Source organism: Polypterus senegalus, chromosome 9 (assembly GCF_016835505.1).
Source record: "Polypterus senegalus isolate Bchr_013 chromosome 9, ASM1683550v1, whole genome shotgun sequence".
Lineage (NCBI taxonomy): Eukaryota > Metazoa > Chordata > Cladistia > Polypteriformes > Polypteridae > Polypterus > Polypterus senegalus.
In genome coordinates, this window is record NC_053162.1 from 122,821,309 (window position 1) to 122,845,204 (window position 23,896).

Below are 23,896 nucleotides of genomic sequence, written 5' to 3' on the forward strand. Positions count from 1 at the left end.
ATTTTTTACCTTTAAATTTTTTTTTATGCTTCATGTTAATCTTTCACACATTAAGCTGTGAAGTAAATTTCTTAATTACCAAAAGCAAGTGTTTAGCATGACTACCACAGCATGCACAATTTTACCTGTAATGCACAGTATTTCCTGTAGTTAAATCGGTCTCATGTATTCATACCCCATGCAAACTGCTCCAGTTGTTTTGGTTCACAAATGAGTGTTATTGACTAGTTTGCATCTACTTGAATGTACTGGACTTTTAGTTAAATTGCAACAACATTAAAAATAAATACACCAAATGAACTAGATATGAAAATGTTTAAGAGTCTAGTCATAATATTTGCATATGAGAATCTGCACTTATGAGCAAGGACAAAAATCACATAAATTACTGTGCAGTCCAATCTACTCCAGGCTGTTTTGAATGGTTGGACATGTTTCTGTTGGTTATGTGCTACAAACTATATACATGAATTCTTTCAAGGAGTAGCAGAAACCCTCTTGCACAAACTGTTTAGTAGCTGCTTAAGCATGAAAGAACAGCCATCTGCTTTGTGAATATGTGTAGGCTTGTACACTTAAGGAATATGGAAGCCCTAAATTCTTTTAATACCTGTAAAACAGTATTAGATCCTCAGTGACTGATTGAATTTTTAGAATTATTCCAGGTGGAACAGGCAGCTCAAATATTTTTGGAAAATTCAGAGTTTTTTCCTCACTGCTTGCTCAACAACTGATTTTGCTTGGATTGAAGAATGCTGCTTTGGCTGAAACAGATTTTATACGATCTGAAAGATGAAACAATAACATTTAGTATATGTCCACCTGTTCTTTAGGACATGGCTAACTTTCTTCGCTAATGCTCATCTTTTTCAGACTCTATAGCAGTCCTCGAACTCAAATTCCAGAACTTTCTTTCTGTTTAATTGTTTTGCATTAATTTATTTTTATGTGTGTATATGTAATACTAGTTGGGTTTTGTGACATTAGCCAGTTGCGAAAAGAGTAAAAGTAAAAGCTCACGCTGGACAGTATGACCTGAAATAAATATTGTAATAATATAACACATTTAAATTAATAATGATAAATTAAAAATACTGTTTTAAAAACTATTTTAAAAATGCAACATTTTTAACAGTATTTAGTTGTTATGGCACCCAGATATCTAAACATTTGTATTGCTTGATAATGCTACAAGATTAATTTTTATGCATATTTAAAACATAAGGCTGTACACACCTCATCTCAATGTCATAATGTGTGTAAATACAAAGAGTAATGTTTATTTGACTTTTATGGAACATTTTAAAATGCTGCGCAGTGCATATTTAAGTTTGTAAATAACAGACTGAATATTTATGAAATGCAACTAAAGCTATGTGTCTCACTTCTTGTAAACCTTCAATAAAAATATTCTAGAAAAAATATACATTTTGTGAAAAAAAGTTTCAAATTGTTTGTTTCCTGATTTACTGCCAAAAAAACAGAAAATGTATGTTTTACGTCCCTTGTGAACTACCAAAATGAAATAAATAACAGCACTTCATCTGCGTAAATGTTTCGCTTATTGAGTGGTATTAGCGAATGCTTGTGTTAAAGACTGCTGCTTTGGGAAATCACTTTGGCCATGCGTGCCCTTGTCAGTTTCTCTCTCTCTCTCTCTCTCTCTCTCATAGTTGCAGTAATATTTTCTAGTCAGATTTTACATTTCACTTCCTTTTTTTGCTGAAGGCAAAGTATAGCTAAACAATCAACACATTATCCTATTTAGGCACAAAACACATCTTCATTTAAATCCAGCTCATGCCTGCCTGACTGGGTTTAGCATAAGAACTTCTGTCATCTCATGCCCATCATGCTGGTTTTGTTTGGAATGAAGAGCGAGGGCTGGAAAGCATGTGACTGGATATTACAACTGGGACTGGACACTGTAGTATTTTTAAGTGAATACTTTACGGAAGTACATAATCGTATTGGCAAATTTAGTTCATTGGGAGGTTCTTATTGTTGGTATTGGTAAATGTTCTGTATATCATCCAGCCTTTGTGAATGGTAATTGCTATTCATATGTAATAAAACTTTTTAATCTGGTTCTGGTACACCAAATGGTAATAAGTAATTCATGAGACCATATGATTAATGGCTATGACCAAAATAGTGAAAGAAGCGGTTGATTATAGAGAAAGTTTAATGAGTCTGATTCAAACCTGGATTTCATTGTTGAAAAGCAAACACACTAATCAGCACAACACCATCAGAAATTGAGTGTTGCTGTTTTTCTGTCAATATTGTAATATTTTTTTATTTTATTTTTTTTATCTGCATTGTAATATTTTTTTGCAACATCCTGCATGATTATAAAGCTGAAAGTTTGATGTTAAAAGTCCTTAATTGGGGTAAGAATTTAAAGTTTTTAGCTTGAACAACAAAGCTGTGCATAAAGAACAGACAAACAAAAGATTGTACATACATTTTTAATACTTTAAACATACCTCTCAATCTGCATAGTGCTGTGACAAGTTCTATTTACTTGCTGTGATAATCTCCAACCATTTTTGTTTTCATCAGACATTGATGTTAAAATGTTCTATTATGTTTTCTTTCTTAGGTATTGAAAATTTGCCTTTCGAACTTCAAAGGAATTTTCAGCTCATGAGAGATTTAGACCAGAGAACAGAAGGTCAATTATTCATTTTAGACTGTCCACTTGTTCATGTTTTTATTTTTTTAACTAAACTTGTATGTTCATATTTACAATTCTACACATGTTATATCTTTAATAATGTCTTATTAATTGTAGACTTGAAAAGTGAAATTGATTCTTTGGCAACTGAATACACTACAAATGCTCGAACCCTGTCCTCGGAGCAAAAACTTTCCCTATTGCGACAAATTCAGGAGGCATATGCCAAATGCAAGGAATTTGGTGATGACAAAGTCCAGCTGGCCATGCAAACTTATGAGATGGTAAGAAAATATTTTTTGTCTTGATTAACTATTCCTTTTTCACATTAGCAGTCTTGCTTGTATCCATACCCTCTCTTGCCAACCAGGGTTCTAACCTAATTATAACAGATTTTATATGACTGATTAAAATGCAGTTTAGAATACGTTAAAGTAAAATATTGAAAGCATTAGGGTAAGCATAATATGCAGGTTTTTTTCTGCAAGACTTAAATATTAAAAATAAATAAATCAAAAGACTTTATCACTGTATTTAATATCAGCATCAACATTGTCATATATCTTTGCTCGGAATTTATTATCCTATCTTTCTTTGGTGTTGACAAAAATAATGGTATCCACAAGCATAAAAAAATATATAATCTGATTTCCAACCGACTTTCCTGGCATGATTATTGTAAAAGTTTACATTTGAAATGCTTTGGAACAGAGCGGTACAGTAACTACAGGTGAATTTTAACATCTCGATAAACGGTCACTTATGTTATTTCCTTTAGAATATATACGGCTATTAAGTTTAGAGGGCAAAAACTAACAATTTAGGTTTGATCTAGTTTATATTTTTAATTTACTGTAATTATACCCTTCATTACATTAAAAAATATGTTTTGGTAATCCCATTGGTGCAGAATTATGCAGCAACTATACAGTAAAAAATGACATAGCAACATAGCAGGCACAAATTACTAAACAAAGCAGTGAACATATTAATAAATAAGTATTGACATGCTAGTCTGATATAGATAGTCAGTATTCTGTTCACTGTTTATCTGTAGTATTTAGTGCAATGAACTTAGTCCCCCAAAACATGAAATTTCCAAACATTTCCAAAATTGCCTATTAGAAGGTGATGTTACTGTCAAAACCCTGGCTAGTTTTAGGACAAACACAGAACCTTTATAAAGTAAAAAGATCTATTCTGCAAAAATAAAAAAACTCTCTGAAACAATATCATGAAGCACAAATGGCAAACATGAATTGCCTAAAAAGGCAAGGTAATTCAAGGTGAACAAGTCCAAATCACAAAATCAAAAAACAGAGCACAGGTACAAAAATCCAGGAAATTAGAAAAACACAAAATGAACCACAAGGAGCTATGTGGAAACGGAAATCACTTGCCTTCATAGAGCTGAGGGAAGCAAAGGCACAATCAAATACAAAAATGCAAATAAACATAAATACAATTAATACAGACAAAAGAGTCAAACATGAACAAAGAAGACAAACCAAAGATTTGAATCCCATCTAGGGGAAAAACCTAGTTGAAACATAAGTTAGTTGGAATGCTATAAGACAATGTGTGACTGATTTGTACCATATAATTTAATAACAATATTTTGTATGTCTTTATTTGTAAGTCAGACAAACCAAATGTAATATTAGTTTTTCAGGAGGAAAGTTTTATTTTATTAATGAGAACAGCAATGCTTTAATGTTTACCTAACCACCCCCCTAGTCTTTAGGACTGACTTTAGGTGCTTGATATTTTGAGGATGGTGGTGACACAGAGAAACTTTCCTTTTACTTTTCAGTCCCAATAAATGGAGAAGTAAGAAGTCACTGTTGGAATGTAGCTTTTTAATAAGCATACACATTTTTTATTTAATTTTTTTAAACATATTTTTATCCTATTACTAACCTCTTCTCATAAGATAATTTTGTTTTATGTTTAACATAATAATAATCTTAATACCAAAAAAGTTTTTACTTTTGTTATAATATAGATTTTTCTTAAACCGCAACACCAGTTTAAATAGCCTAAACAATGTTCAGAACGTAGCACCGCGGGAAACTGTTTAAGGGGTGACCTATTTAAACACGCATGCAACGGAGTACATGCGTTAGTGGAGGTATTGAATGGTGAAAATGGATAAAGAACATTCCAAAACTGAAGCTGTAGCAGACGATAAAGTTGAACATGATAACACAGAAGAACTTTTCCAAAAAAAGGAGCCGTGTCTGTTGTCTGGAGATACTTTGGTTTTAAAAGGTCGGATGTGAACCATTATGTTCAATTGTGTGAATACTGTTTCTATACTACTGGATAATACTGCAAGCCAAGTTGTACTTGTTTTATTTTTTTTCAATACTGTGTAATGTACCTGGGTACTGTGTAATAGTGTGATGACATGTTGAATTTATTCTTGACATTTCCACTTTAATCTTGACGCTTATGATGACAATAAAGTCGACATGTTGACTTTATTCTCGACATTTCTACTTTTATTCTTGCCGTTTATTTCGAAATTAAAGTCAATATATTGACTTTATTCTTGTAATTTTTCATTAAAGTAGAACATCGTAAACTAAACTTTATCTTAAAATGAATATTTAATTTACTAGATTTTCTCAAACCCTGTCATAAGTTATGTAGCACATTAAATGCTTTGTGTTAAGTGCTCCCCTAGCCATGTTAATCGCTGCATGCTTCTTAAACTGACTTCCACCTGCACTAAGAGGAGGCACAAGCAGCAATCACAACACACAATACATTAATTTCATGATATTCCTGCTCCCTAAACATTTAGAATGCTAAGATAAATACTTGATACCCTTTTCGTGATGAAATGCATTAATGCATGTATTAAACATGTGGGAAGCACGGTGGCGTGGAGGTTGCACTGCTGCCTCGGAGCAAGAAACCCGGGTGTTCCTTGACTTGAATTTGCATGTTTTTCTGGTGGGTTTACTCTGCGTGCTTAAGTTTCCTTTTAAAGTCATGTAGGATGTGGGGTTTTGTTATGCTATATTGACCCTACACTGCAAAAAATGAATATGCAAAAACTAGACAAAAATAAACTTTAAATGAGAGTTGTTTTGCTTTTATTTAGCAAAAAAATCTGCCAATGGGGTAAGCAAAATTTACTTGACAAGATTTCTCAAAACATGCTAAATAATTTTAAATACAAGTTTTTTGACAAGTCAATAATTCTTACAATAAGAAAAAAAAGATTTAACATCATGATATAAGTACTTTTCACTTGCTTAGATTTTATTTTTTGCAGTGTAGTGTATGTATTGCTCGTGTTCACACTGCGATGTGCTGACACGCCCCATTCAGGATTTGCTTCTGCCTCGCACACAATACTTGCTGAGATGGACGGAACCCTGAAAAGATGGCATAATTAAATATGTATAACAAAGATTTTTTTTAAAGCTCTGAAAACTCCGTGGTCTAAGTTTATAACTAGTTTTAATTTCACAAAGACGTTTATCGTGTGGTGATTGATTATGTGGATAAAGAAAAAGGAAGGATAGGAATTGTGGGTTTGGTACGTCAGACAGAGACAGCACACATGCAATAAAGAAAGGCCTCTCGGAAGAACATCCATTGAATTCTATGTTCATGTATTTGACCACCAGATCACAAACCCAACATTTACACTATTTAAGAGGAGTGCAGAGGAAGTCAGTTTAAGAAGCGCGTAGCGATTACCAACTGGGTCGGGGAACACTTAACACAAAGCATTTAATGTGCTACATCAGCTTATGACAGGGTTTGAGAAAATCTAGTAAATCAAACATTGATTTTAGGATGAAGTTTAGTTTGACATTCTACTTTAATAACAAAATAAGCTATGTGAATAAAATGAAAATGTCGACTTTAAATCTCGACATAACTGTCGAGATTAAAGTGGAAATGTCGAGAATAAAGTCAGCATGTCAACTTTATTCTCGACATATAGTTTTTTTTTCCTCACTGTGTCCATATTGTTTTTTCTTTTCTTTACCGTGGTCCTAATACGCTTCTGTAGGGCTATACCACAAATAGCATTGTAAATGCAAGTTGCAGTTTTATTTTATATATATATATATATATAATAAAACTGCAACTTGCATTTACAATGCTATTTGTGGTATAGCCCTACAGAAGCGTATGTATATATATGTATAGCTTAGCTTGAAGCAAGGTTCATATTAATCCAATTTGCCTTAAGTCAGTTAGTAAATCTGTCATCACCAAGTTGCACTTGTTTTGTTTTATTTTATTTTTATTTGGTGAATACTGTGTAATGCACCAGGGTTTGAAGTCTTGATGTAATAGTATTATTACTGGAAGTTGCCCTATTATTTATTTTATTGTTATTATTTATTAGTTTAAATATTATGCAGTTTAATGATGGTAAAGTTGTTTAAAAAGTCACTTTTAACTTGTCAGTCTACAGAGATTCACATTAACAGAAAGTGTAGTTGGTTTACAAAAAATATTTACTATTTATTCCTTTTCTAAGACATGTTCAGTGCAATACAACTTTTGACAAGCACTTCTGGATATTTTATTAAGTCTAAATGCCTCTTTAAATGGTTGAAAATCTGTTGTCAAAATTTTAGTTTAAGTAGTTTGCAAAATTTGTTCAATTAAAAGGTTTTATATCTTGACTGCAACTGTCATGCAATGTGATTCCTTCTCTTCATTAGTGTCACCCCCTTGAAAACTATCATTTTATGCAGTAATGCAAACCTGTATTAACACTTGTGTGTACATTAAAATGTTTTTTTGTATAATGTACAACTCTCATGACGGTGGAATAGGTTATTCTTAGCTAGTCTACTGCAGTAATTGCAGTGGAAAATGTGATTAACATCCACTCATGCACGGGGGGAAATATACCCTTGAATACCATGAAACTGGTATAATTTTGAAAAATAACCGTGATATAGAATTTTGGTCATACCGCCCAGCACTACTTCACTGTATTTGTTTTAAATCTTTGCACAGACACCTACACCAATACTGGGCATTGTCCTTGTGTTTGTGTGACTTTTGTTCAACTATCATAAATATACCATAATAAGCTAATCAGCATCTTTAATTGGTCTGGTGTGTGAGAATGTGCTATAATGGGTTAACATCCTGTCTGGTACTGGATCTTTCCACGTCCCTTTTACTGCTGGTTCAATTTGCAGAATAGGTCACAAAGTTTAATAATAGAACGACTGTTTTCTTATTATAAATGAATGAATGATGATGAGCATCCTTAAAGTACTGTTTATACTGGATATGTCTATTTGTACTTGTCATTTTAATTTCCCCCGTTTTAAGCATTAAATAGAGGTGGCAGAGTACATGTGTCTGTATCCTACCACCCAACCTTGAAAAAGGTACACACTGTTCTTTATTATGTATGCATTTATATTATACCTTGTAATATCTTAATATCTAAAAGATTGAGTTCATGGTAATCTCTGTTATGTGATGTTTAGGTTGACAAACACATCCGTCGACTGGACACAGACCTTGCACGATTTGAAGCTGACCTGAAGGAAAAGCAGATTGAATCAAGTGATTATGATTCTTCCTCAAGTAAAGGCAAAAAGAGTGAGTATTGCAGTTTTTTATATGGTGATGTCTTTGTTCCCTGTTGTTCTTACTTTATTTTTTCACTGGTCTTCATATTTTTTTTGTCCCCATTTTTAACAGAAGTAATCAAAATGTATGGGCTTTTGTTAATTATTAAAATCCTGGTTAGATGTTTATATGCATTGGAGTGTGTGAGTGCTGTATATTATCAGATTATGTGTGTGTATATGGAGTAAGCTGAGTTTATATACTAGTTGAGGGGACAACTATAATTTTAACACTCTCTCCTATAGCTGCAGGCACCATTCTTTCTTTTTATTCTTCACCTGCTGTTTCTCTATTCTTCTTTCCATTCTTTTTATGCTCCTTTCTCTCTTTTCCATTCCTTTTTCTTTGTTTTTTCTTTTTCTCGCTCTGTCTATCTTGTTAATGTCTCAGCAGGGAAGAAATGCTCCGAGGTGTACTGTGGTGGTGATCTTGTGGGGGCTGCTGTACCAGGTTAGTGTTATACAAACCTAAAGAGAAGACCCCACTTCTTTATTTTTTGATGCAGTAAAATGGCAGTCATTTATTTGCAGATTTGTGTGCAATTTGCTGCCATGGTACATGCATTCCTGGCTTTACTTCTTGAGTGTAACACTGTCTTCTGACTTTCATTATCTTGCTTTTTGAATACTTTGTAATTATTAAATGATGTGCTATTTACAAAGTCCCCAACATGACTTGTAAATGAGGTAGCAAAACATCAGACGGTTCATCCATTTTTTTAACTTTCTTAATCTACATCAGGAGTGCGGGTACCAGAGCTTTTCTTGGCAGCATTGGGCACAAGGCAGGAGCCAGCAAAGCTGAGTGGGAATCAGGGTACATTCGGCCATTATCTACACTTATTGATAAAATGTGTAAATCTAATTCTCTTTAATAGTCATTTCTAAAATGTTTCTCATTGCTACTACAGGATATAAAAAAATAAGTGTAGGTGTGAAAAAGTACTTCTTTAGCCTATAAATGTCAAACTTGAAATGTGCTTTTATTTTATATTGTATGTGTGCTTACTGACATGGGGTAGATGAGCAAGGCCAAATTTATCCTTCTCTAAATATACAGCAAATCCCCTACATATGAACCTTCAAGTTCCAAACTTTTAAAGATGCTAACATGTACGTCCAATAAATTAAAAATTATTTCAATAAGTGAAAACTTAAAAATTGTAGTGTAATTTCAAATTTTGCATCAGCACGTAAGTTAGTTTGCGTGTGTCACTTTTATATTCTCAGTTACATGTGCATCCTCTACAAGTAGTTGTGCTTTTGGCTGTATCTATTTATGCTTATTTCAAGCCCGAAATGTCTGGAACTAAGCATGTTCAACAAGAACATAGGGACACACTTGGAAACTCATTAAGCGTAAGTTATTCACTCAGAGAACCACTTTAATGTCCATCCATCCATCCATTTTCTAACCCGCTGAATCCGAATACAGGGTCACGGGGGTCTGCTGGAGCCAATCCTGGACAGGGTGCCAACCCACCGCAGGACACACACAAACACACCCACACACCAAGCACACACTAGGGCCAATTTAGAATTGCCAATCCACCTAACCTGCATGTCTTTGGACTGTGGGAGGAAACCAGAGCGCCCGGAGGAAACCCACGCAGACACGGGGAGAACATGCAAACTCCACGCAGGGAGGACCCGAGAAGCGAACCCGGGTCTCCTAACTGCGAGGCAGCAGCGCTACCACTGCGCCACCGTGCCGCCCACCACTTTAATGTGCTGTATAAAATTAAGTAGTGTGGTAGAGCGCAGGCACAATAGGGACCTTCAGTCATATTGTTCTCACTGACTTGCCCCAATCGACTCTAAAGTACGATATTCAGTACAGCAGCCGGAAGTGGATTTGAACACAATTATGTAGGCTTGTTTGCTAGAGGTAAGCAATCCTACTATATACCAAGATCAGCTGATGGAAAGTAGAAAGATGAGATGTAATAAATATGTCATTTTTCATGCCAAAAAATGCAACGCTTTTTAAAGGTTTTTTGAGAAAAAGTAACACTAAGGAGGTTAAGTAGGTTGTAAAGGCAGTAGGTGTCGACTGATGTTGCCAATTGAAAGCTCACTTTGTGTGTGCTGGGCAGAAGTGGATTTGTAAACAATCATGTAGGCTCGTTTGCTAATGTGAAGTGAGTCTACAATACCAAGATCAGCTGATGGAAAACGATGAGAATAAAAAATTACTTTCGGTTATTAAAATTCACTAGAAATATATAACAAAAATTCAAATATTCTAAAAGAACTTTCTTTCATACTATACAGTACAAATATATTTTTCATTGGAGTTGAGGAGAGAAAGGTTAGATTTGCATATGTAAGCTACCTGATAGCGTAAATAGTGATATCAGCTGATGGAAAACAGTGGAAACAAAAATGAACTTTCTGTTTTTTATTGTTAAAATACACAGGAAATCTGTGTAATTCTTGTTTACAAATAGCTGTACATGTACTTGTTTCTATAGAGTTGAGGTTTGGGGGTTGCATTGTGTTCACTGGGTGCCTAGGCTAACTTGTGAACGTGCTTTTGGAATGGAACTCATTTGTATGTAGGGGACTTACTGTACAATTGTATTTAATGTTGGACAAGCCAGCTACTTGGGAAATTCTGTCATAGCTTAGGTCAACTTTCTTGTGAATCAGACTTGTGAAATAAACCATATTTTACTTGTGTAACCAGTTAACAACACTCAAATGGCAAATGTATGTATAAAACAAAATATAACAAATTAAAGTGTAATGATAAAAATAAGACAAATGATAAATGAACAGTAAAATCTTATGTTGGGTAAATTGATTTTTCTCCCTAACTCTAGTCAGCACTGTAAAGCTGTCCTGCGTGATAAGAAAAGTTAACTGTATTTGACATTGTCTTGGTTTGTAAAGTCACAGTTGTGCTTGAAAGTTTGTGAACCCTTTAGAATTTTCTATATTTCTACATAAATATGACCTAAAGTCCTGACCTTAATCCAATCAAAATGTTGTGGAAGGACCTGAAGCGAGCAGTTATTGTGAGGCAACACGCCAACATCCCAGAGTTGAAGCTGTTCTGTATTGAGCAATAGACTAAAATTCCTCCTGGCCGGTGTGCAGGAATGATCAAAAGTTACCGGAAACGTTTAGTTGCAGTTATTGCTGCAAACAGGGGTCACACCAGATACTGAAAGCAAAGGTTCACATACCTTTGCCACTCACAAATATGTAATATTCAATCATTTTCCTTATTAAATAAATGACCAAGTATAATATTTTTCTCTCATTTGTTTAACTGGTTTCTCTTTATCTACTTTTAGGACTTGATTGAAAATCTGATGATGTTTTAGGTCATATTTATGCAGAAATATAGAAAATTCTAAAGGGTTCACAATTTTTCAAGCACAACTGTAAATGTACATTTTATGAACACTGACAAGGAAAGCTATCATTTCAGACCTGTCTAAATTAAAAATTTGATTTGGTCATAGATTTTTTTAGAATGGGTTTCAATTCACTCAGTCTCTTTTCTATCTCTTGCCCATATATCTGCAGACATTCAGTAGCCTCTAAATGCTCAACCCAAAAAAGTACTGACATCTTAAAAATTGATGTTTTACTGGGGCAGGATTACAATAAAAATAGATCAGGTTTCATTATCAGTCTTAGCAGGGATTTGTTACTACAGGTATATCAATGTCAGGATTAGATTTAGTAATTAGTAAGTGGTTTAAACCATTTTGAAATTTAATAATGGCAACATTGTAAGAAAGAAGTTTGCTAAGAGAATTTCCACTCTTTTGGGAAAACTACATTTAGTGTCTGACGTCAGAACACAGCTTGGCAAGGATGTTGCGATACAGTATGTTCCTGGGATATTAATGCCAAATTAATTTTGTGTGGATGTGTATTTTGGAAAAGTTCTTAAAATACCTGTCTAGCTGTACCATAATAAATACATTCATGGAGTTCACTTTAGCTAAGTGGTATCCATCATTTGTCTTGTATTTTCTTGTTTACTTTAATAGGACAGTTTGACTTGTATATAATATATATCTTTACATAAAATTAGTGTTCTGTGGTGTCTTTTTTTTTTTTGTGTAACACTTTTTACGTAATGCAGTCTCAGAGTAACTGTAACAAGTTATTCAAGCTCATTCATCCCCCACCAAGGCAGCTGAAATCCAGTCAGACGCAAAATTCTCTGAGCTGAAGTCTCTTTATCTGGGAGTAAGGTGTCTGGTATTGTATAGGGTAAATAATATATTATCATTTGGAATACATACGTGAAAAGTGATATCCAGTTAAATATATTTTTTAGTAAGGACTGTCAGCATTTATTGCACTTTGTATTGACTTCTTGCATTGCTTTAAATATGTCATAGCTTTGTGTCCAGCTAACAACACAGCTAGCATCACAACTGTGTTGTGTTATGCAGTTAGTAAAGGCTGTTAATAAAGTACAGCTGGACAATTTTAAGTTGTAAATCTTAATATTTGCTCCTGCAACACTTATAAACCACTAAGGGTTTATTTATTGTACATTACACATACTGTAATTGTAAAAAGAATTTTAAAAATAGATTTATTTATTAAATATAACACATTTATTAAAGAAATAAAGAAGCTGTGATGTATTACTACAGTATTTCATTAAATGGGTAGGTTAGCTTATTTCACCTTAGCTTTTCAGTGTGCCATGGCATTAGCTGTCATACTATTAACAGACACGCCTGCTGTGGCCACACAGGCACGTGGTATTAACTTCATTAAAATAATAGAAAGTAAAACTAATTTGTAAATCTACTCACCTGCAAAATGAATGTGTTTGAATATGTAGGTGCATTTAGCACTGTTACTCGGATTTTATGCATCATCATAGTTGCAATTTTTAAATGCTTTCTGCTAGATGAAAGTAAGGTAGTCATGAAATACGTCTTAGCGGTTTTAGATTCTATAGTTGGTAAACCTCAGCAACAAAATCCTTTTTCCTACACAATAATTTAAAGTTGCAAGTTAGCATTCCCTTGAAACAGAGAAGTGTGTCAGTGTGCTATAATATACTGTACAACTGAATGGCTGACAAAATAGGAATAAGTTCTGTTACTGTACTGTATATCATAGTTGTTCACATGTAAGGGTCATATTTAAATTCTTATTTCATCTTTAGAGAAACTTTTCTCATTGAAAATTCCTTCCTTTACTTATTTTAATGTATTTGTTAACTTGTTTTATTAAATCTTATATTATTAATGTTGCGTTTTTCTGTACATGAACTCAAGATTAATCATTTGTTTTTGAATGGTGTTCATGCTCATACATTGTAAGCTTTCTGTTGTCACATTGTGAATTCAGTAATTTATTCTGATGTTCAAAATTGCAAAATATCCTGGTTCCAGTCTAAGTTTATTGTATTATCATTGGAAACTTTAAAATTCAAGAGTGAGTGCAAGGAATCATAATTAGTTAATGTGAAAGAAATTAACAGTGTACTCTGCAGCAACTTAATCAGTGTTTTGGAAAGTACAAACCGCTGTTTACTCTTGAATTCACGGAATACACAAAGCTTTTAGAGTCTTTTTAAATTAAGTTGAGTATCTGTTGTTTGTCTCTTGTACACATGTATAAATGTACATTTTCTCTGTACGACTTCATAACATATTGATGGATCTCATCATGCCTGTAAGACAAATTCTAATGTTGTGGTTTATAATAGTTATTGAAGATGACAGGATTCTATTAGCATTTTAATATAGTTCCACCCTGTTTGGCGACATTGTCAAGTTAAAACAGCCTGAACCGTTGTTTTTGTATTTGATACAACACCTTCTTTTGGGAGTTTCCAGTTTTCCTCCATATTTCAACTACATGGGCTGTTTATTTTGAGTGAATGTTTCCATAAGTCTGTATGCCTGTGTTCAGTGAAACTAGTAGTGGTCTATTATGCTACAGAGGTTTGGCTCCTGCCATGTGCCTGTTGATAACAGTCTCTGGCTATCCCCAAATCTGATTTGGATTAAACACATCTTGGGGTAGAAGGGTTCAAATGAAAGAAAATTTGCCCAAAGATACAAAAAGTACATTTATAAACATCTGATTTTAACAGGGTCTGTTTCTTCACATAAAATATTACAAACATAGGAAAAGTAAGCTTTGTATTTTTTATAAACTTGGAACATTATTGCATTACTGTGAAGTACTTACAAGGGGATTAGACTTGTTGAATCTAAAATTTTAGGTTTGCTTTGCTTTGATCTTATTCCAAATGGTAATTTAGTTATGCTATAGTATGGTTAGAATATAGTTTAGTTATATATATATATATATATATATATATATATATATATATATATATATATATATATATATATATATATATATATATATATATATATATATATATATATATATATATATATATACTTTAACATTTTATCATTAAAATGTAAATCATTTAATATTATAATCATAAAACTATTATAATTAAAAACATAAGTGACTGCAACCCAAGTAGTCATTGTCTTTGTTAAATTAAAATTCAGAAGGTTGACTGCATCATAAAGCATTCCTTAAATAAAACAATGCTTCCTTTAATTTAAAATCAGAAGGGGGCTTATAATTTGAATAAAATTGCAGCATGTTCCAAAACACTGCAAAATCGATACAATTTATTTTTTTATGTAATTTAAGTGAAAAAATAATACAGTGGGGAAAAAAACCAAAATTGCTCTTTTTTTTTTCTTTTTTTCTGCCTTTCCCCCTTTGTTTTCTCTTGCTGTCTCTTTTTTTCTGTCACTTGCTTAGCAGAGGCCAGAGGTCAAAAGGAGAAGAAAGTGGCCCGGACACGGTCAAAAATCAAGAATTCAGATGAAGACAGCAGTCCAAAAAATGGACAAAAGAAGTTGAAGCTGGTTCATACGTAAGTTAAATAAGCTATTTATAAATCAATACGGCTTTGTGGGTCATACCAGTGTTAAATGTTGAAATGAACTGTACACTAGGTAAAAAAAAATATAAATTCAGGAGCAGTCCTGCATTTGATATTTTGCACATGAGGACTGTAAGCATATACTTGTAATATTTGTGATGACTGTTTTTATATTTCATTGTATTAATGCTGTTCTGTTATTTACCTTTGAATATGTGTCAGCTTCTGCAGTAGTGTCATGTGCATGTCATTCTCCATAAGCTCTCGGTAATAAATACGACACACTCGGAAATATAAAAGTGTTTATTTTTATTTTATTTTTTTTACAAAGAAATGTACCAAATTATGAAAATCATAGTTGACTTACCCTTCCTTGCCTAAATGGATAGCTGTTGGTAAGAGTGCTTAAGCATCATTTGTGACTAGAGGCACTCTTGTTTCTCCGTTTATGGGTAAAGTGTTTAACAGTTATTCTTGAGCTTGTTGGTATAGTAATAGTTAAACATAAGATGGCAAGCAATTGACTCTCTTACAATACCTAGCCTTTAAAGAAAGTAAATATGCAGGGCAGAGACCAAACTTGCCTTCTGTGTCTTAGGTTTCTTAAGTTTTTTCTTTTAAAAGAAAAGTTTTTAAGCTTAGTAAAAGTAATGCCTGCTTTGTCATACAAAGTTGAATGCACTTTTCTTGGCTGCCTCAAGATAAAGACAATAAATTAACTGGTAAATACAGGAATATATTCAGAAGCTACATCAACTGGTGCTACTTTTTGCAAAGGTGTTTTTAGAAACAATGCCTCTTCACAAGTGCATTCTGAACCTCTAATGAATTAAACAGGAATACAGAGAAGAAATACAGTTGGAGAAAAGTACATTAAAACCTTGATTATCCATTACTTAATTAACTATCAGTCTCTGTTAACCATCGGGGCCAAAAAAAAAAGTGCATGCCAGCGCTTATTAATGTACTGCTACTGCAGTGCGGTACGCTGTGAGCTCTGCACATTGGAACAACTCTCCCTTCTGCTGGCACATAGTGTTCTTAACCAGCACCATGTGACAGGCTGCATTTTGAAATTACAGTGTTGGTTACGTAACTTCAGTTTTAATAGCGTTTTGTAGCTTTTCTCTTTTATTACAATTAACTATACATGATTATGTATGAATTTTAATGTTCTCCTTTATTGTAATTTTCATTTTTAAATTCTGTTATGTTTTGTTAATATTATGACATGCAGTCAGCTTTGTATGTGCTGTTGGAGAGCAGAAAGTGTGTAATGAATGCTGTAACTAACTAGACTGAGTGAATGGCTTCTGTTCTGTAAGGGGTGGACACGTCTGTTAGAAGATAAATGACAGGAGAAGTTAGGAAAAAAATGGAAGTTGTGGTGGAACAAAGTTTTGAGTAGAGACTCAGGAGAAAATCAGCAGGAGTGTTTAAGGTACAGAGAAAAAAGAAACATGAGTGGCAGGAGATAAACTGATTGGTAGGGAAAGCTTTCTTTTATTGTTTTGGAGGTGAGTATAAGACAGGGCACCGTTTGGTTATGCAACGAAGACGGCAAGTAAAATGTACAAAACCAGTACCTTGGAGTTGTGTTTCTTTATTTCACTGGTCGTTACAATATTATGTGAATTAATTTTGTTAATACTATTTTATATTTTGTTTTGTAAATATGACTGTTCAGTAATCTAGAGTACATCAATTTTGAAGTAGCTGTTCTCTTATCCGTGACAGCCTCGGTACCGACCCCTGACAGATAAGGTTTTACTGTACATCATCTGTGTTTGTTGTGTGTGTGTGTGTGTGTGTGTGTGTGTGTGTGTGTATGTGTATGTGTGTGTATGTGTATGTGTATAATATATACTGCTCAAAAGAATTAAAGGAACACTTTTTAATCAGAGTATAGCATAAAGTCAATGAAACTTAATGGGATATTAATCTGGTCAGTTAAGTAGCAGAGGGGGTTGTTAATCAGTTTCAGCTGCTGTGGTGTTAATGAAATTAACAACAGATGCACTAGAGGGGCAACAATGAGATGACCCCCAAAACAGGAATGGTTTAACAGGTGGAGGCCACTGACATTTTTCCCTCCTAATCTTTTCTGACTGTTTCTTCACTAGTTTTGCATTTGGCTACAGTCAGTGTCACTACTGGTAGCATGAGGCGATACCTGGACCCTACAGAGGTTGTACAGGTAGTCTAACTTCTCCAGGATGGCACATCAATACGTGTCATTGCCAGAAGGTTTGCTGTGTCTCCCTGCACAGTCTCAAGGTCATGGAGGCGACTCTAGGAGACAAGCAGTTACTCTAGGAGAGCTGGAGAGGGCCATGGAAGGTCCATAACCCATCAGCAGGACCAGTATCTGCTCCTTTGGGCAAGGAGGAACAGGATGAGCACTGCCAGAGCCCTACAAAACGACCTCCAGCAGGCCACTGGTGTGAATGTCTCTGACCAAACAACCAGAAAGACTTCATGAGGGTGACCCAAGGGCCCCATGTCCTCTAATAGGCCCTAAGCTCACTGCCCAGCAGCATGCAGCTCGATTGGCATTCGCATAGAATACCAGAATTGGCAGATGCACCACTGGTGCCCTGTGTTTTTTACAGATGAGAGCAGGTTCACCCTGAGCACGTGACAGAAGTGAAAGGGTCTGGAGAAGCCATGGAGAATATTATGCTGCCTGCAACATCATTCAGCATGAGCAGTTTGGTGGTGGGTTAATGATTGTCTGGGGAGGCATATCCATGGAGGGTCACACAGACCGCTACAGGCTTGACAAAGGCACCTTGGCTGCCATTAGGTATCAGGATGAAATCCTTGGACCCATTGTCAGACCCTATGCTGGTACAGTGGCTCCTGGTGCACGACAATTCCTGGCCTCATGTGGTGAGAGTAAAAAATATATGGTTTCTACTTCACGGATTTTCATCTATCGCGGGGGGTTCTGGAATGCAACCCCCGCAATCGAGGAGGGATTACTGTATTAGAAATGAACATTTTATTTCCAGTTATTTAATTTGTCCAATTACTTTTGAGCCCCTGAAATGAAGGGATTATGTTTAAAAAAAAAATGCTTTAGTTGCCTCACATTTTTATGCAATCTTTTTGTTCAACCCACTGAATTAAAGCTGAAAGTCTGCCCTTCAACTGCATCTGAGTTGTTTCATTTAAAATTCATTGTGGTAATGTACAGAACCAAAATTAGAAAAAAGTTGTCTCTTTCCAAATATTTATGGACCTAACTGTGTGTGTGTGTGTGTGTGTGTGTGTGTGAATATATAGATATATATATATGAATATATATATATATATATATATATTAAATCCAACATCTGTGTGTCTGTCCACTTTTCACGCAAGTACTACTTAAAATTGTTTTTTTCTATAATTTGCTTTAAAATTCCGGTTGATTTTACGACTCCTCTCATCGCACTAAGTATCATAGTTCACTTGCAGTACTGATTTTTTTTTTTCAGCCAATCTGAGAGTGATGCAGCAGGGCGGGGCCCTCCTTACTCATGCCCCAGCATCAAGATGTATCTTACATCCACTTAGCTAGCGAACAAGAGAACTACTTAAATGGATTTAGATTGGATATTTTTCTAGAATTTACTTGAACATTCTGGTTGATTTTGCGACTTCTCTCATCACGCTAAGAATCATAGTTCGCTTGCAGGATCGATATATTCTCGCTAATCCAAGACAGATACTGCCGAGGGGAGTGGGAACCGTGACGTCAGAAGTGGGGAGTCAGTCTACCTCTGCGCAACTTGCCTCCGCATAACTAGCGATACATTTTTGTTTATTGATATTTAAAGTTTGTCCTGTTTCACTAGTTTGCAGGCAGAGCCACGGGGAACGGCTAGTTAATAATAATTATAAGCAAAAAGATTAAAAATGCGACTATCTTACCTAACCACTTCAGGAAATAAAATGTTTGAGTAAGAGGGATAAAGTAGAAAAAAACAAGTCAAATGTGGAGAAGAAAATAGCATAAGTTTACAAGGTTTCATGAACTGGAAGCATAACTGAAGATCAGGTAGGCTGATTGTGTTTTCGGTTTAACAAAGTGAAGTTTATTATTGGACCAGAAAGTGACAATATGTTGCATTTCATTTTCTCTGTTCATGTGACAGTACTACTACTTTGTAAGCTAATTTATAATAAACAGGTGAGGTAATTTAACTTTACCAAATGTTTTGTTTTCGCTCTAGAAGGCCTACTTTCATAGTAAAATGTTGTTAAAATGTCTACCTCTTTAGAATGACTTGACTGTTTCATTAGTTGGATGACTTAGTATGTGCAAGTGTTTAATTTTATTAGCACTTTTAGAATTGATAAATTGTAAAAGAATTCATATTAAATCAACCCTTAAAAGAGTAGGAAGATTTGGGATGTGCAACTGTTTTTTTATTTATTTATTTTTATTTGCATTTTTAGAATTGAAAAGAAAGCCGATACATTGAGAATGAATATATTAGGGAATCCTTAAAACCGTGGGAAGTAAGAAAACAGATACATGGAGGATTAACAGGATATCTTAATCTGCATGGAAACCTTATTTAAATATGCTTTAAAGAATGTTTCTTTGTAAACATAATGACTTGATGTAGTTTGTGTGATAAATTCATGTCAGTCATAAGATTATCAAAGTGCGTGCTCTTTCTTCATGTTCCTTATCCAAGTATTTCAGATGTTATAGGGATCATCAGAAATTATCTCAAGGTATAATGGTCCTTTAAATGCCATAAATATTATGCTGTATGACACTTCAGTGGGTTAAAAACAATTCATCCTCAGAAACCTAATTATAATTGTTTCACAAAGTAATTCATGCAAGAAAGAAAGAGAGAGAGAGAGAGTGAGTATGGTGAATTTTGACGCAGCTAGAGACAAATCTGTACTCTGGCACATTTATGCCCTTTAACATTAGGCTGAACACCAATCGTAAATATTAATGTACTGTTGTAATGATTCCGTGCTAAATAAACAAAATGCTCTGTAGTGCATTTCTAGAATCCAGTCTGCATATTACAGAATATGGTATATGTGTCCATATTTGTGTTCCCTTTCTGCTACAGAACTGAGTACAGTGCTCCTGCTGTGAATTTTGGAACAGTTCATCCTTCAGATGTGTTAGATATGCCAGTGGATCCTAATGAACCAACATACTGTCTGTGTCATCAAGTGTCCTATGGAGAGATGATTGGCTGTGACAACCCTGATGTAAGTTTGAAAACATAATTTTTCATGATTTTTGAAGTGTTTGAGACTATAACTGATAATACCAATATTTATTTAGCACATAGTGTGTAGTCCATTATACAAAGGTTTTTCCTTTGCCAGTGTCCATTCTTTCTTGATCTGACCTGTACATATGTGCAGTCGGACAATTCTGGTAACTCGCCTCCACCATTAAATGACAAATGGTGAGCCACTAGAGTTGCTTTACATGGCTACTTCTGCTGAGCCTGACAGAGCTACATACAGTTGTGCTTGAAAGTTTGTCAACCCTTTAGAATCTATACTAATAAAAGGCAAAGCCCTCACTCACTCACTCACTGACTCATCACTAATTCTCCAACTTCCCGTGTGGGTGGAAGGCTGAAATTTGGCAGGTTGATTCCTTACAGCTTCCTTACAAAAGTTGGGCAGGTTTTATATCGAAATTCTACGCGTAATGGTCATAACTGGAAGCAGTTTTCTCCATTTACTGTAATGGAGATGAGCTTCAACGCCATGGGGGCGGAGTTTCGTGTGACATCATCACGCCTCCCACGTAATCACGCAGTACATAGAAAACCAGGAAGACCTCAAAAATGCGCTCAAGAAAACATGCATTATATAATTGAGAAGGCAGCGAAACAATAAGAAGCGAGTTCTGCTACTTCAGAAACAAAGCACGATGTAAACCTACACTTTAAATTAAGTTCATAGACAGGCTGCCGCTGGCGTTTGTAATTTAGTGCCTGCCCATAGAAGGCCGTCCGTCAGCGGCAATCCAATAGCAAACTGCCACGGGTAAATATTCACGGGTGAAGGACTGTGCTTATGGAGAGGAAGATGAGATGGTCAGGGTGGTGTTTGACACAAACTCAGCGAAACTGCGAGAGAAAGTTTTAAGTGCCAGGACTAAGGTAACATTAAATAAAGCTATGGACATAGCACGAGATGGCACCAGCACAGCTGGGAACCTTCGATGCATGTACACCGAAGCGCTCACGTGAACTGGCGAGTGCACAGATAAAAGCAACAGTTCCAAAGAGCGCTGAACAAAAACCGAATTACACAGTTGAAAAGGCAGCAAAAAATATGAAGCGTCTGATAAGCATATTCATAAATGCAGCTACTGTGGAAACAAAGCACACGGTGGAAAAGTCAATGTCCCGCTAAAGGAAGACAGTGTAAAAAACCCGTGCATGCAGTGTGTCAGGTCTCAGATAAAGAAGAAGACGAGCTGTTTATTGATGCAGTAAGAAACGAATCGATGAATGAAACCTGTCATCTTTACAACGATTGACAAACACGGAATGTAACTTGAACACAACACATCGTACAAATACGACCCTGATTGAAAGAAATAATGATAATCAAATCCTTGATGACAGCAACATTCAATAACACTCACAAAACAATTACTGTATATTGACATGTTACGTTATTTTTAAAATGTTCCCTTTTCTTTTTCATAACTTCTACTTCTCCATGCGATACGCTGGTATATATTTAAATGTATATATATACCCCTATCTACAGTACATACTCGATAGACAAGCCACATGCTGTGGCTCAATTGTAGAGTCTTTGCCTCTAATGCCGACATTCGAGGTTCGATTCCCGAGAGGAGATGCACTGAGTATGTACGCGCGATACTGAATCATTTTACCTTCGCATCTCCTTGGTTTGGGACGTATGAAAAAATATTCGGTTAACGCAGAATCATGTTACGTTATTTTTAAAATGTTTCCCTTTATTAGCACAAGCACAGCTGAGAAGCTTCGATGCATGTACTCCATAACGCGTTAAAAATAACGCATTTAATCACACTTTCAATTCCAAGCAAACGGGAACTTTTGTCAATGCATCATTTCCTGGTACATCCATTACACTGATGCACACATCACAGCTACAAAAATGTTAGAGTCGGAATAAAGCGTTCCTACGACTGATCATTTCGACTTCCGAGAAGCCTTGATAAAAGCATGGTTTTGTGCACACTGAAAAGCAAGCAAAATTAGATGCATTACAGAAAGCGGACTTTGTGGCTCTTACTGGGGATCATTGGACTTCCGTGACCGTTAGTAATTCTAATTACATCTAATTACAAAATGTTCAATGATCTCACTGTTTTAGCCTAATGTACAAAATAATTTTGGCTAAGGTTACTCAGAGTTTAAAGATTAAGTTGGTCAAATTACCTTTTATGTTTCTGACTTATTTTTTTCAGAAGAAAAACTGCACTTTATGTTGAAATTTTGGTTATTATTATTTAAAGACAATACTATTCTGAAAATCTACTTAAAGTACTTAAACTACCACTTTATTTTAAGTCTGCCCAATTTTAACCAGGGATGATATTTTTGTTTCTGTTTTGAATTCAAATGCAGTTTAAAGGCTTTTTTTTCAGAAATTAAAACAGCTTCAGTTTACAATATTCATGTACATGTCTATTATTTGATTCTGTCGCCCACTAAAACACTTTTAAATTAAAAAAAACCATTTTGATTTGGGGCAAATTTACGTGTGCGATTACATACGATTAATCAAGATTAATTCTTACACAGCCTCTAATTAATTGGATTAATTTTTTTAATCGAGTCCCACCCCTAATATATATATATATGTGGATATATATGTAGATTTGTATATATAAATGCGTATATACAGTATATATGTAGATATGTATATGTGTATATACAGTATGTATATATACAGTATGTATATATATATGTATGTGTGTATATGTGTATATATATATAACTGTGTATATATATGTGTATAGATGTATATATATATATATATATTTATATATATATGCCAGCAACACTCATGACAATGACAAAACAATTACATTGTCAATCATGTTACGTTATTATTAAAATGTTTCCTTTTCTTTTACTTCTCTGCCAATCGAGGTATTTTGATATATATATATATATATATATACAGATATATATATATATATATATATATATATATATATATATATATATACAGATATATACAGATATATATATATACAGATATATATAAATATATATATACAGATATATATAAATAGATAGATATGACAACAACACTCAATATCAATGACAAAACAATTACATTAACAATCATCTTACGTTATTTTTAAAATGTTTGCTTTTCATTTTCATAACTTCTTTAACACACTACTTCTCCGCTGCGAAGCGCGGGTATTTTGCTAGTCTATATATATAATTCACTAAGGCAAGACACCCATGGAAAGCACGCCGGAAGGGGCGTGGATTCACTAAGCCGCCGACAAGTAAGATACCTATGGCGCACGCAGGGAGGAGCCACGCCTATCAACTCCAAGACCATTGGATACGACGACAACTCGCAGAGCCACGCCCACCAACTCGGGCGCGACGACACAGAAAGAACGGTGTCATTTGTATTCGTCTCTCGTAGAGGCCTCATGTTCCTCCG

At 34.6% G+C, this 23,896-nt stretch overlaps 1 protein-coding gene across 7 annotated transcripts in view; it reads left to right on the plus strand.

Moving 5' to 3' along the window:
* Positions 1-23,896, plus strand: part of ing4 (inhibitor of growth family, member 4) — a 52,019-nt gene that overhangs the window by 1,562 nt on the left and 26,561 nt on the right. For 2 of the 7 annotated variants that reach the window (XM_039763696.1, XM_039763703.1), the window contains exons 2-7: positions 2,606-2,677; positions 2,798-2,964; positions 8,167-8,281; positions 8,702-8,761; positions 15,097-15,211; positions 20,308-20,452. In XM_039763696.1, the coding sequence (XP_039619630.1) occupies positions 2,606-2,677; positions 2,798-2,964; positions 8,167-8,281; positions 8,702-8,761; positions 15,097-15,211; positions 20,308-20,452 (674 nt within the window). The remainder of the gene's footprint in view (positions 1-2,605; positions 2,678-2,797; positions 2,965-8,166; positions 8,282-8,701; positions 8,762-15,096; positions 15,212-20,307; positions 20,453-23,896) is intronic. The other 5 variants (XM_039763698.1, XM_039763697.1, XM_039763700.1 and 2 more) reach the window with 5 other exon arrangements.